We start from the raw sequence: 15,773 nt of genomic DNA, 5'->3' as shown, positions 1-15,773 counted from the left end.
AATTTTCTTTCAAAAGGCGCTTACCTGACACTCTGTAGGCTGTTTCAGGTAGGGCTTTCTGAGTTATATGATGTAAGCAGTGTATTACATGCTCTGTCACTGCTCAAAGCAAGAATGAACGGTAAGCATTTGAAAGAGAATCTGGGATGAAGTAAAAACCATAATTCTATTGATTGAATATGTTTCCTGAAATACTGGAAAGAAAAGGTGCCAGTAGAAATTTAAAATGTTTTCTTTTATGTTCTGCTGTTATTTGGGATTTTCAGCACCTGGACCTACAATTAATTTTAAGAAATTGAAAGTGATCTGTAAAAATGTCTAATATGGAAATATGCTACATATTTGTTGCATACCATGTGGTGAAAAATGTCATCCTAAACTGTGTTGAAATCACGTGGTCAGTGCCAATCAAGTGTATACATTTAGCAGACTACCTACTGCTATATTTGGGATGTAGACTACCACAGTTGAAACGTTATTTTTGTTTTCCGAGAAGTTGGAATGTTTTAAATTACCTGGTTTTCAAAAATGTAGTTTTGAAATCAAGTAGCAGAGTTTTTTTCTTCAATTAATATGGAAATGCAATTTAAAATGGAAATACTTTTGATCAGGAAATTGCTTTGTGTCTTTCTACTTGTATATATAAATAAAATGTTCTCAAGCATTCAATGGTGTGATTCCTTGGTTACTGTGCAGAAAGATTGATTGAGACATTGGCAACTTAGTTTAATATATACTGTTTAAAATTCTCAGTTTTTATTTTTTTTTGCTTTAAAAGTGTTTTTTTGTTCATTCAAATATTTATGTGATGGCACTAACTTTAAAACTCTTATTTTTTCCCAAGTGACACTGAACCAGTTTGGTTTGTGGTAAAATAAGTTATAAAAACTAATTTTTTGGACATAGTGCATGTTTATTTTTAATGAGTATTTTAGTCACATCGTGATGTGTGGTAACATTAAAATCAATATTAAAATACAAACTCCTAAAAGAAAATATTAGTATATTTCTTTTAATTTTGTTTTTTTCATAGTTTTTAATTACAAGCACATTAAAGACATGTATAGAATTATTTTTTATAAAATATTCTTATATTTTGAGTATCTTTTTCCCCCAACAAGTTTTTGATTTGTTTTCACCTAGGTCATATAATAAATCAGGTGTTGCTTGAACAGTAGTAAGAGAATCCAACTTTGCATGCTGTCTTCTAAATTTTGAGTCCTTTGAGAATTTCTTTGTAAAGATATACAGTAAAATTTCTTTTGCTTAACCAGCAAAGGATAAGGAATCAAATAAATGCACTATGGGAATGTTTTTCTCTAAACTTTGTGTAGCTTTTTCTCACCTATTCTTTTTCTTTTTGAGGGTGTGCTGATAAAAACTTTACACTGTAACTCACTAGTGTTAAAGAGTGGCCAGATGGCACTAGTAGTAAAGACCCCACCTGCAATGCAGGAGGCTTAAGAGATGGGGGTTTGATACCTGATCAGGAAGATCCCCTGGAGAAGGAAAGGCAACCACTGCAGTAGTCTTGCTTGGAGAACCCCATGGACTGAGGAGCCTGGTGGGCTGCATGGGGTCACAAAGAGTCGAACATGACTGAGCAATTTGGCATGTTCATAAGGTCCTTTACTACAATTAGAACTTTTTAAAATACATTGCTTTATTAGATCCTCATAACAAATCATTTGACATAGGTATAGCTGATATTTCTATTTCACTGTTGAGGAATTCAGAACTTAGAGAATTCAGCGACTCACTTAAAATTTCACTCAACCATAGTGTGCAGAGTAGCTCTGAACTCATACCTGATTTCAGACAGTGTTCATTCTAATACAGTGCTCTGTGTTCTCATCTTTAGTTCTCATTCATGGAAGGAGCACACCAGTTATTTTTGATATTGAATCTTTCCAGTTAAAAAATGGAAGCGTGAAATAATTGAAGAATTCTTTACTTACACAACTACAGTGATCCCCATGATTAACATGTCCTATGATCAAGAACTGTTTTATCTGATTTCACTTTTGGAGAGTACAACATTAATCTCTTCTATTTTTCTTTTTATTGGAGAGAGAAAACATTTGGGCGTGGAATTCTTACCCTTAGCATCTTTTGGCATTTCTCTTAACAACTTAAAGTTTTCCCTACAATGCAAAACCTAGAATTAAATGCCCTGTTCTTAGTAAGACTGAATTTAGCACTGCACTTTGCTTGTCTGCTGTATGTAATCTTGTTTTTTCTTTCTGCTTTGTTGATGGAGCTCTATAAGTCATTTGCATTGGTGGTGTTTTTTTCCTTCTACTTAAATGTTAGTCTCAAGGCTCAACTTAGCCATAATACTTAAGTCACCCAGATTGCTCCTTGACCTTAAACCCCTCTTTTCTGTTAGTATACACTTTGCCACACCTTTGTTTAATGGTTTTCCTTTTGCTTGGAGTGTCCATTTCTCTTTCTTTGCCTTTTTCCCCAGCAGATTCCTCTTTCAGGGTTCAAATCACCTTTCATTTCCCCTGAAGCCTTCTACTAGTCTTTCTCTTCAGGCAAAATTTTGTTGTTCTCCCATAGTGTTTTGTTTATTCTCTGCTGTCTGTCCTGTTACATTGTCTTATAGTTAATTTTATCTGCCTGTCAGTTCCTTATGGGAAGGACTAAAGGGGTGGTTCTGAGTAAAACTTGGGATGGATAGTACTGGTGTATCTGGTTTTCTTTGTTAGTTTGTTTTTACAAACTAGAGATATAAAATTTTATTTCACAGCCTTGTCATAATTCACTTTCTAATAAGACATGCTTTGGGGACATTATTTAAAATATGGGGAAGTTACATATTGGGTGTCTTCCAGGCAGGAGCAAAAATGTGGTCACTCCAGGCCAGTGGGTTCCTGAGGTTTTCAGCTAGCATCTTCTATCAACTTAGCATGTTTCCTGGCACACCAGTAGGGTATTCAATAGGAAACTGGTCAGTGGGAATGTGTTAGGTGCAATCACATGATGTTTTCAGTTCATTTCAGTCATGGGGGAGAGAGAGGCTTTTATTTTGTTTGCTTCCCTTTAATGGCTTGTTGTCTTTACCATATAGTCTCAGTACTGAACAGCCATCAACTTGATTTGCCTAATGGCCTGTGTTTGTTCTTACAGTCCATGAATTAACATATAGTTGATGCTGTGAAATTGTTTTTAGTTGCTTGGACTAAGAATAAGTGTTTTTAGTTCAAAGTAAAAGAGTAGAAATTATTTAGTCACAAACTAAAAAAAAAAAAATCACAGGAATATAAATATTTCCATCTCAAAAGAATGGCAGCTAATACAGATTCAGAAAGTTGTAAAAGGAGGGAAATTAAACTAGAGCCTGACACTGTGTACTTTACCTTGGTCAAGTAGCTTTTTGTTTCCTTTACTGGTAGTATGTTAGGCTCTTGTGATTAATTGTTATGCAGATTTTAAAAACTTTGAAAAATAACGAAATCATACTTTGACCTTTGTGAAATTGTATCACTTACTTTGAGTGATACATTCTTCCTAATGAAGAGTAGTCATTTGCTCTGTGGGAACATATTCGTTTCTCATTTTCTGCAGGGAATTGTTTCCAGGACTCTCATGGATGCCAAAATCTGTAGATGCTCAAGTCTCTTATATAAAATGGCATTGTATTGCATATAACCTGCTCACATCCTCCCAAATCAGCTCTGGGTTACTTATAGCACCTACCACAATATAAAAGCTGTGTAAATAGTGGCCGGAGCATGGCAAATTCAAGTTTTGCACTTTGGAACTTTGGAAATTTTTTTCCCACAGTATTTTTGTTCTGCATTTGGTTGAATCCCTGGATGCAGAACCCCAAAGATAGTGCTGGCTGACCATACATTTCTTTTAATATTTGCAGAATTGAAACATAAGCATTTTTCTCAGATTATTTTTGTAGTACATCTCATCACAGAAAAGAAACATAATTAGGCATTTAAACCCTAAAGTACTAAGGTAGAATGTCATGAGATATTTCCACATTTATCATAGGTTTTCTTGTATTTTAAATTTTATTCCATCAAAAGATATTTGTTATTGAATATTAATATAAAATTGAGTATTTTCCCATTTTATGTGAGGTCATATAACCAATTAGATTATTAAATTTGATAATCTAACACATTGATGATCTCCCTTGTAAATGTAGTTAATCTGATTTTCATATTTGTGTGCCTGTGAAAGTAGCTTTGAAAATGTGATACATGTTTTTATTCATTAGTGTAATTTTAATTAAGTTTTTAATGCTTCACATGTTTTGTGTTTTTCCTTTGGAGGATTGGATAGCTTTAGTCAAAGCAGCTGCTGCAGCTGCAGCCAAGAATAAAACAGGGAACAAACCTCGAACCAGCGCTAACAGCAATAAAGATAAAGAGAAAGATGAGAGAAAATGGTTTAAAGTACCTTCAAAAAAGGAAGAAACTTCAACTTCTATAACCACACCAGAAGTTGAGAAGAAGGAAGATCTGCCTACATCTAGTGAAACTTTTGGTACAAAATATGTTTTTATGTTCACTCCCCATGGCAGTGGTAAACTCACATAGTGAATTGTCAGATCTTTTGGCTACCTGTAGTTTGAACATACAGTTGAATTATTGGGCTTTTTTCCCTAGCATCATAATGACGTTTAACTTTTTTAACAGCTCTGAAGGTTAATGGTCTAATACGGGTACTTGACAGTGGATACCCTCAGTATTCTGGAATAAGAAATGAGTTGTGATTTTGATTTGTAACTTCTTGGTAGTGGGTATTGAGATTCTTTTTGTGTGGGATTTTTTGTTTTGTTTTGTTTTCTTTTAAAATGCTTTTGCATGTATTTCAATATATAATACAGAAAAAGCAGTAAGTCATTCCTGAAGCACAACTGCCTTTAGTAGTTGTTTTTTTTTTTTTCCTAATACATTTGTCTGGAGAAATTTGTGTCTTTTAAAGTTCTGTGTCTTAAGCACTAGATTAAAAAAACTTAAGTACAAATCTTATCTTAGTGTTTTGAAACTTAAAATAATTCATGTTTTAACTTTGGATTCTAGATAAACTCTCATATATGTATTCTATTAAAAGTAGGACTTCATGTAGAGAACGTTCCAAAGATGGTCTTTCCACAGCCAGAGAGCACATTAACAAACAAGAGGAAAAATAATCAAGGCAACTCATTTCAGGCAAAGAGAGCTCGGCTTAACAAGATTACTGGTAAACTACAATGATTCTTTTTGTGGGGGGGGAATGGAGGGTTTGATTTTACAGTAGTTTGTTTTTAATAAAGGAAAATATATCTTTTGGTTTAGTGTAGCTAACTGATTAATAAGAAAAACAGTTGCTTTGTTTCTTTAAGGTCATCACCTTTCGACACCATGGGTTTTTTCTGTTGTGAAATGGAAACAGTGTCACCTGTCTTCTGCCTACCTCACAGGGATGTTGTGAGGATGCACGGGGTCAATTTCATAGTTTTAAAATCGCTTTGGTGGCAGGAGTAGTTCTCTAAAAATTGGATCATCTGCTTTTGTCAACTTGTGGAGACATACTGTCCAAGGTTCTAAATATTATACAAACATACTTATTCTTGACTAGCCTCATTAGGGATCGTTGGAAAGATGAGTACTGACTTAAATTCAGCTCCTGAATCTGTTAATTCCCAATATAAAAATACTTCTATAACTTTTTAAAATTTCTATCCTGACCTTCAGGTTGGTCTCTAGAATTAGGGCTTATTTCTCTTTGCTGTGTTGTAGTTTAGGAAGTAGAATACTAGAATGATGAAAAACACAGGAAATTCTAGCCTGGTTGGTGTTCACAGAAGAAGGGACCAGTCATATTTAAACCCCACACTTCCAAGGCCTAATGATTCTAATCTTTAAAAGAGATTGTTAATATATTTAATTTTTTGAGTGTTCTATTATAAAATATTAGTGGCTCAGTCGTGTCTGATTCTTTGTGACCCCATGGACTGTAGTTCGCCAGGCTCGTCTGTCCATGAAATCCTCCAGCCAAGTATACTGGAGTGGGTAGCCATTCCTTTCACCAGGAGATCTTCCCAATCCAGGGGGTCAAACTGGGGTCTCCCACGTTGTAGGCAGATTCTTTACTTCCAGAGGCACCAGGGAAGCACATACATTATAAAGGGGGTGCTAAAATATTTTAATTAATAATCAGTCACATGCTCTTAATTTTAAGGATAATGATTTTAGTGCCTTTGGCCTAATGAAATATGTAAATCTTTGTTGACATTCTTTTAAATAATTTGAAAAAGTTGGTTTCATCATCAGATCCAAGAATAAATGTAAATTAAACATTTTGACCATTATCTAGAGTGTAAGCCCACTCATCTAAGTAATTATAATTAGTTAAAACAGGTGAGAGTATTTAATCTTTCCATTTGTTAATATTGTTTTTGTGCCTTTCTCTGATAAAGGATATATTTGGCCCCAGGACAGGAAATATTTCAAATCATTCTACCCGTTCCCATTCCACCTTTCCTTAGAAACTATTAATGTTGGAGAAAGCCAATGAATGTTATTCTAGTGATTATTATGCTGGCAGCTTGAGACCTCAGTTTTGTTAGAATAATGGGACCCGGAGCTCTGTTGTGTGGATAGTGCTTCTCACTGCTGTGATACCCAGATTAACTTGCCTTATTGGGAAAGCCAAGATCAAGGAAGATGGAAGTGACACTGGTGGCGCAACTGCCAGCTTACCAGCATCATGTTTTTCCCTAAAATCTGGATACTTTTAGTTTCAGTCAATATACACTTAACAGGTGTCTTACTAAGAAATTCAAGCTCACTATTTAAAGAAGTAAAGTAAGAAAGCAGCTTAATTCACAGTGATGCAGTATCTCCGATGGCCTTGAAAAGATAGTAGTGGGGGGACTTTTTCTTCACTTCCTCTTTTACAAGTGTGAAGCTGTTCTGATCTTTTCCCTTTATTCACTCAAGTTATGTGTTAATTTTTTAATAGTTTTTCATCTGAGTCTGTTTCTGATTTCATGTTACAACTGTATCATGCAAAAAGATAATAGATGTTTTAAGATTGTTTCTGATGATTGAGACGCCAGCTTGCCTTTGTACAGTAAATTTTGTTTGTAGATCATAAAAGAGAGATGAGAACTAATAGGAAGTAGCAGTTTTGTTACGCAATTATGGTATATTTGAAATTTATCAAGCTCACTTATATATGTCTTTTTGTCCCTTTACTGCTGAGAGAAATAGCCTAGTAACACGGCAGCATCTCAGCCTGCTCTGAGTATTTCCTACCACACTTTTTAATTTGTTTTTTAAGCAGTTCTTACAGGAAATAAGTGAACCAGCTGCTGGATAAATTTAGTTCATGTATTTATTCACTCTCTTTCTGTTTCTTAACCATATATACACCCTATAGAGATTCCAAATCTGATTTCTATATAGGGAATGGTATAGGATGGCTTCAAAATTTTTAAATAAGTAGACATGGAAATTATTGTTGCAGAGTGTGTGTGTGTGTGTGTGTGTGTGTGTGTGTGTGTGTGTGTATTCTTCCAGAATCTTAGGTTTCATTATGTCATAAACTTATTGATAATTATATACTTTGTGCATGCTGATTTAGAAAAAACAATGTTACAAAGATGCTCAGGAGTTGCAAGTGAACTGCAAGCAAATTTGAGTAGATTTTAAAATACATATTGGTAGAGAGTAAAAGAAGAAACATTAGCAGTTGGTGCATGGCATGTGTGTAATAGTTCTAGGAATTTCTAGACCTTAAGCCAGTTTAGATACATTTGTACAGCTTAAGGAATATAAAAAATAATTTTAAAATCCAGAGGTTTGAACTGGCCAGTAATGTTATTGATAATAATATTCAGGATGTTTGGTTCTTAAACTCAACAAGAATATTGTATTTTGGAATCCCTGACGGAAAAGCAGAGCATGAATTTAACTGCTTTGTTCTTCCTTTCCTCCCCGTTACCATTCTAAGATGCTTTGGTCTCTGTTCTGTTTGTTCCTGTTGGCAGTGAGAGACCAACTGTATATTTTATAGCTGAAGTAGAATATTGAGAAAGTATCACTTTGTAGATGGGACTCATAAAAATCTGTATTCTACTTCTACCTGATAATAAATAATTTCTTGAAACTGCATAATGCATTCTGTTAAGATATTTACTCTATAGATATCTTATTTGGATGACTACTTGTTAGTAATATATTGATAATTAATACATATTTGCAAATTACTAGAAATCAATTCTGTTTATTTCCCTCCAGTTCTTGTCATTTTGGAAGGTTATTGCATTTCTCCCCAGAATGTTAGTTGGTCATGATGACAGATTTTAGACTGCTTCTTAAGGCAGCAGTAGTCAGTGTCCTCCTCAAGGGCATTTAAAAGTTTCTTGTCCCTTGTTTATATTTGATAACTCTTGTATAAGATGGTTTGCATGTAAAGTATGAAAGCCTTTTTATTGATCATATTTGAAGCTTTTGAATTAACTGGCTACCAAGTATTACATCTTCTAACCTAATTTTAAGTAGTTTTAATTAAATGCCCCATTGCTTTTATAAGAACATTACAAAGCTTTATTTTCTTTCACAAACCGTTAAGTGAGAATTGCTTTTAATTATTTGGGTCTGTAATATCCAAATGTAGATTGACTTAGTAAGGCTAAATTATTTTGTTTCTTTTAAACTTCTAGTACTTTAGTTTTAATTTTAATTTGTGATCTATTTTATCTATTATGTGATTTGAAAGTATTTCCACCACCTTTATAAAGGGAAACAAAAAAAGTATAGTTAGTAGATTGAATAGCAAATATTTGTTCTCTTTGAATACCCATAGAAGTAGGGCCTCTACTCAATTCCCTACAAAAGAAGAAGCTAATTTTCCTAATTATTTTTCATTTTACTTTCAGTAGTATTTAATATAAAAAATATTAGCTAGAGAAGAAATACCTAGTGAATGCGGTTTTGGTAAATAAATTCTGTGCTTACATCTTTTTTAGTCATCTAAAAATGCGTTCAGAAGTTACTTTAATACAGCTAGAATTGAATTTATGATATATAAGCTATTTTTATGAAACTACTTATACATTGAGTCTTTTTCCCTTCATTTGAATATACACTTAAAACTGTGTGGAACTTGAGCAATATGGATTATGTCAGACTGCACCAATAGAAGTTTTAATACCAGTCATTGCTGTATCAAAATCATTGTTTTATAGTCAGCGTTTCCTATTTTAAATTACAATTCTGAGTGATATTCAGCTTCATTATCTAACAATAGAAAGGTGCTTTTTGCCTGATTGAACACTTGGTTCTAGTATTACCTTGAGAATGCAATTTTAATATTTGAATTTCTACCTACGTTACTTAACATCTTAGAGATTGTTACCTGAAAGAGTCAAGGGGCGTTGGCACAGGGTTAACTCAAAGTTATGTGGCATTTTGGGGTCCTTTTTTTCTCATGTTAAAAATGGTATGCTGCTGCTGCTACTAAGTCACTTCAGTCGTGTCCAACTCTGTGTGACCCCATAGATGGCAGCCCACCAGGCTCCCCCGTCCCTGGGATAGACAGCTTTAATACTACAAGTAGTATAATTGCTGAAGTAAATTTACTATTAAGTTGTTGATTGTTAAACATACTTCCTTTGAAGCCAGAGTTTTGTGTGCCTGACTTTTGAAGTGTCACAGAAATGGTTTTGGGTGACCTTTTATGTGTGTGGTGGCCATAAGAAATAAACGTGTACAAGGGTTATGTTAATAAATTTACCTCCATTGAGGGCACCTATCTGGTGCTTACCAAAGACTCTGAGTAAATGCCTTTAATTTCTAAATTAAAGCCAGGTTTTAATGTCTCTTAATGTTAAGAGACATTTTATACTCTGGATAAAATATTCTGTCTTCTAAAATTGAAAATTAAAGGTATACATGGGAAAAAACTGGAACTCCCAGTTTATGTCATCAATTGTATAATGAGGCTATCATATGAAGTCCAAATGTAGGAAGGATCCATAGTCTTTTTCCATTAACATGAAAGGAATCCATGTTCTCACCACTTTTGTAAGTGATCAGGCACAACTGGGTATAGAAACACACTTGTGAAGCTTAGGGTAAAGAATCCAAGTGAAATAAAACAAATTGGGAGTAGTTTTTTTAGCTAATAATATAACAACAACAATCATTTTATATTCTAGATGTTTGAAAGGATTTCTTATATCTTAATATTAATTCCGTATCTTACTTCAGTTGTATGGACAAAGCCTAAGATATCAATAATTTAAGCAGTCTTAGGCTTTTGGATATTAATCCATAGAAATTTAAATTTGTACAGAATAAATGTGTATGTGTGTGATTTTTTTTAAAGGATATTTTAAGGTAACTTTTTTTATTTTGAAAACTATTATGTTAGCTACTCTCAAGTTCTAATTTAGCCCTTTGAGTCATTGTTAAGGATGTTTGTATATTTGACAAGTAACTGTCTGAGAGTATACTTCCTATAAAAAAAGTATAGGGGATTCAGCTGCTAAAATTTTGGAGAATTCGTGTGAAAGCCAGTATCTTTTCTAATAAGCGATTTCTGTACGATTTTTCTCAAGGTTTGTTGGCATCCAAAGCTGTTGGGGTGGATGGTGCTGAAAAAAAGGAAGACTACAATGAAACGGCTCCAATGCTGGAGCAGGTATGAAATGGTAGCATTTGATTGTTTTCAAGGTTCCCCGCTGGAATTATCACGGAGCTATAGTATCCACACAGTTGAAATCACCCTTTTGATATGGGGATGGGAAAATAATGGGTGATACATTTTTAACTCTGCCTTCTCCAAGGTATGCAGATAAACTACATACTTAATTAGTGTTTATTTTCAGTAGGCTAGCATTAAAGTCTGTCTCCCAATGGTGAAAAGCCAGGAGACGGGCCTCCCAGGGTACATACAGGCTTCCAGCTGGATCACCTTTGACTAGCTTACAAAAAGACCCCTACACAAATACTTTTCATTTGTGAGTTAAAACAGGGTTTTTTGACATCTTATAAAGCTTCTTTTGTAAGAAGTTTCTTTTATATTGTAACAATTGGTGTTGTTAGACTGACTGTGTTTTATGAATTGATCAATGAGCCATACATTTTTGCTAGGATGTATATTTTAATAACTACAAAAATAACTTAAAAAGCTATTAAGGGTCTGTCTTTAAACCACCTAATAGAGGAATTTGAAAATGAAGGTTGCAGTTGCTAGGCTTTGCCTCGGCTACCTTCAGATTCCCACAATACCTGTATATAATGGGCTGTGCATGCTTTTCCATTCTTTAAGGGCTTACCTTTCGGGACACCGTTAGACTATACGAACACAGTGATAGCCATAACTGGATTTCCTTGGTTCTTCTGTTTTAAAATCTGAGCCTTAATGTAGTTTTACTATATCCTTTTTGTATTATTTCTTTATTAGTAGCCTAATAAAGAAGACTTTAAAATGAGTACCTTTTGCTCTTCTCTATATGCGTTTTAAAAAACAGTCCAAATTTAATTGATATTGTATTGAGTTTTTCAGGGTTATTTTAGGCCTGATTTGATAATAGTGCATTGTTTCGGTGCCTCCATTAATGTTGTATTAAATCAGTGATCTTTTAAATTGATTAATATGTCAGTGAATCATGCCTTCTGATTTTCTGTGGTCATCAAACGGTTAAGTCTGCCGTTATTGTCAGTATATCAACCAAATTTTAAATGACTTTTTTTTAACTGTGTATTATTATATTCAACGTCCCAGAAATAACAATATTTTGTATTTTCACCACTGTTTATGGTATTCTCAGAATGCAATAAGTCAGGGACTTGGGTAATAAAATGTTTCTGGAAAATTCATTACAATGTCAATCTTTCATTATGCACAATCCCACTGAGAAGAATGTGATTGTGAAAATTACTGTGTGTGGAAGTTAGTGTAGAGGGCAGTGCCCTTTTCAGAGACAAGTATAGAAAACAACATTTTGAAACTGAGCTTAAAAAGGAGAAAAATTGAGTAACTCGGCTGTTTTTATTCACATAATTAAGAAAATTTTGAGAGTCCTTGCCAGTTTTGTAACAAAGAGACCAGTGATTAATAATGAAAAGTTTGTAAATTATTTTAGATTTTTAAGGAACGTAATACTGTCGCCCCCTTTTTTGTCATTCAGGATGATTTCAATGTGAACTGTTTTGTAACCAAACTCTTAATTCTTATACTGTTTGCCCTGCTTCAGAGTTAAAAAGCCGAGTTATAAAATTCTTAATTACATCTCAGTTGGTATGACTTGAAGAAGAGGTATTGTCACTAACCTATGTTGCCCTAATGAGTAAAATAATTTCACTCACGACGTAGATTTATAACAGGCCTAAGGCCCAAACTTACTGTGCTAAGGAATTATTTACTTCAAGAAAGTTCAAACTCTGTGGTCTTGAACCCCAGTTCTCAGATTATTAATTATAGATTACTTACTTGTATTAGGGAATTGTTATGTTATATTTTACTTTTGGATAAAACCTGCATTAGATGCATAATTCAGTAAGTTTTAAAGAATGTTAATTTGTCCTTGTTTAGAAGTTAAGCACCTTATCAAGATATTAATTTAAGTATTAAAATCTTGTTTTATAACTTTGTAACTTGAGAGTAATGGATGCTGTAGTGATGTCTCACATATGTGAAGATGAACAATAAAATTGTTTATTTACAAGTAATGGCTCTAATTACTTTTCTGGCAACACTTTTTATAATAAGCTTAGGAATCCTTTCTATATATGGAGTTTTTTTTTTTATCAAGTGATGAATCTGCACTTATACACATGTGTAATGAGTAAATTCAAGAATAGAAATGATGACAATTGAGTAAATGAAACGCTTGACACCCACCCTTTAATGTGGTATGTCTAACATGCCATCTGTAGCACAGTCAAAGGTGCCCTGGTTAATACCAGATATTCAGTGTTTTTCTACCAAAAATGAACGCCTTCGATTTCAGGGAACAGAAAGCTATTTGGTTCCCAGACAGTGACTTTCATATTCCAGAGAACTGCAGCCTGCAGACCTGTTGGTCATCCCTCACAAAAGATAGGGAAGTAAAAAAGGTTTCTTGGGGACCAGCATGTTGTTCATAGAGCTAGCAGTCTGATTCTTTATAGAGGCCTATCTTAGTATAGGGTTGTTTTTTTTTTTTTTAAGTGTATCTCATACTTTGTTCTCAGATACATATGTCAAAAAGAGATACAGTATAGGCATTCCAACACCATAGAGTGCAAGTCCATCCAATGTGGCTGTTCTCTGTAGTCTTTGGACACATTCACTTATAATTTTACAAATGTAGGATATTTTACTGCCAAATGAATTAAGGTATTCTTTATGAAAGAACTGACAAAGTTCTAATTTTTTTTTAAAAGTATCAGTTGGCAGGAAGAAGGTAAAAACTCTCATCTAAGAATGCGACGTATTTTGTTTTTAAATCCAATGTTTTTAACTTACACTTGGTTTTACTCCTTGTTTTTTTTTTTTCTGTTGTTGCTTGTTTTGTATTGTTTTTTAGTCTTTTAACTCTGTATTGCTGGTGGCTTCGATTTCATGATGCATTATGCTTATGAAACTCTAGCTTTCAGCACTAAAATGAGTTAAAGATAATGTTTCGTTAATTTGGTCATTGTTTTCCTGTTGAGATCTTTCTTTAAAGGGAAATTGTCTACTTAAACCTCTGCATTGAACTCAAAGACATTATTATTTTTTTTAAATCTGAAAATCAGAAGCTTACATGTATTCCTTTAATGCTCTAAAACACAAATTTGTCATTGGTAATTATTGGTAATTATTGTCATTGGTAATTATGATTTCCAAAAAGGTATGTTTTAACTTAACACAAACATATTTGTCCAGTAAGGTAACATTTTATATTCTGAGAATATTATAAATAATACATGTTTTAAAAACCACGGTTTAGACAGGTCGACAGGATCCCTTTAAAGACAGCCTATTCAACTTTTAGTTAATAATTTGTGGGGTTCTTTTTGGTTTTTCATTTGTAATAGAAATGTTATATGTTGCTTAACAATGTTTTTGGATACTAAAGTTGCTTAACAATCAAAAATAGAAAACAAGAACAAAAATGAAGAAACCAAAATAAAAATATCAATTTTTTATTATTTATTCAGGCGATTTCACCTAAACCTCAAAGTCAGAAAAAAAATGAAGCTGACATTAGCAGTTCTGCCAACACTCAGAAACCTGCACTGTTATCCTCAACTTTGTCTTCAGGGAAGGCTCGCAGCAAGAAATGCAAACATGAATCTGGAGATTCTTCTGGGTGTATAAAACCCCCTAAATCACCACTTTCCCCAGAATTAATACAAGTCGAGGATTTGACGCTTGTATCTCAGCTTTCTTCTTCAATGATAAATAAAACTAGTGAGCACAGATTTTTAAAAAATAGTTACTTATCCTATAAGATACATTAAAAACAGTTTGGTTGTAGTTATATTGTATTTTTATGAAGTTGCATTTTAAAAATTCAAACTTAAGTGGATATGACAGGGAAGGCTTGAAACTCTCTCAGGGGCAAAATCCATATACATTTCTGACTGATGTATTGTACAGAGGGACAGTGACTATACTGCTGGTTAAGAAACCTCAGCATTTAGTAACCATAATTTAGTAACTATAGTTTGACTTTCCTCAACTAATGATCCAAGCACAGTTAGAGGCCTGACTCATTACAAAAAAAAAAAAACACAAAAAACCATTATGGGATACAGAAAGACCCATGGTGAATATGTGGATATTGTCCTGAACTCCTAAGGCTTCTTATGGATTGATTTAGTCATTGTCCCCACTTGTCTATACCCCACCCCCAATACATTTTATTCAGTTCTTCTAGGATTTAGAGTGCAGAATTCAGATTAATTTTACTAATGGAAGAAGAAAACTGTTTCCTTGATCTTATTTTTAAAGATTTTACTGTTTCAATACCGCTAATCTTTGAAGCATTTACTTAGTCTTTTTAATATAACCTTTCAACATGGGTATGGATATATTAAAGACAAGATTTGTGTTGACCCTATGTTTCTCATATTTTAGTACTTAAGTTAGAGACATAGAAAAATAATTACCTAAATTCACTGGGTAAAAGATAATTTTGCTGTTGATAACAGCAAATGAATTAGTAACCTGATTATTAAATGAATATGACAGTTTTCCTTATGAACTCCTCCATATCATATCTTCTACAGCAATTAAAAATGGTGGCATTGAGAAGACTTCTATCAGTCAAATATATTAAATTTCTCTTCCATTCAGTTGCTGTATTTTTTTTGCTCAACTGTATTTTTCATTTTTCGATTAGGTTTTGGTACTTTTTTGTTTTGATTTGGTTCTATCTAATAAATGAAAGGATGGGAACAGAACCACTCAGTTGTTTCGTCCTAAGCTTCACTTCTTTATGGCATTTATCGTTAAATGATGTCATCAGTAGTCACTAAAGTGTCAGATGACACTGATATGTATTTTATTTTGAATTGTTTTATATTTTAGTATTATAACCATAGTGAATTTTATCCTTTTCTTTCAGTTATCACCATGTCTTTTCATTTTGATTTTTGTAAAAGTACTTTTGAATACCCAAAGCATCAACTTTTTCAGACCTCGCTTATTTTCTCCTTCTAAATTAACATAAATATATTGGCTTATGTAGTCCTGCCTGTTCTAAATAATCAAAATGTTTATGTGCTATGTAGAAGGAAAATGAAAGGTTAAAAAGAATTTCCAAGCTTTTGTGTAATATA

At 33.3% G+C, this 15,773-nt stretch overlaps 1 protein-coding gene across 6 annotated transcripts in view; it reads left to right on the top strand.

Annotated features, from left to right (window-relative positions):
* The window catches only part of PHF20L1 (PHD finger protein 20 like 1), a 66,598-nt gene that overhangs the window by 19,859 nt on the left and 30,966 nt on the right, over positions 1-15,773 (top strand). For 4 of the 6 annotated variants that reach the window (XM_068983338.1, XM_068983340.1, XM_068983335.1 and 1 more), the window contains 4 exons: positions 4,296-4,509; positions 5,080-5,208; positions 10,577-10,659; positions 14,148-14,400. In XM_068983338.1, the coding sequence (XP_068839439.1) occupies positions 4,296-4,509; positions 5,080-5,208; positions 10,577-10,659; positions 14,148-14,400 (679 nt within the window). The remainder of the gene's footprint in view (positions 1-4,295; positions 4,510-5,079; positions 5,209-10,576; positions 10,660-14,147; positions 14,401-15,773) is intronic. The other 2 variants (XM_068983339.1, XM_068983336.1) reach the window with 1 other exon arrangement.

The sequence above is a fragment of the Capricornis sumatraensis genome, chromosome 11 (genome assembly GCF_032405125.1).
Source record: "Capricornis sumatraensis isolate serow.1 chromosome 11, serow.2, whole genome shotgun sequence".
NCBI classification, from domain to species: Eukaryota; Metazoa; Chordata; class Mammalia; order Artiodactyla; family Bovidae; genus Capricornis; species Capricornis sumatraensis.
The sequence above is the reverse complement of the archived record's forward strand: the minus strand, read 5'-3'. Positions and strand labels throughout refer to the sequence as shown.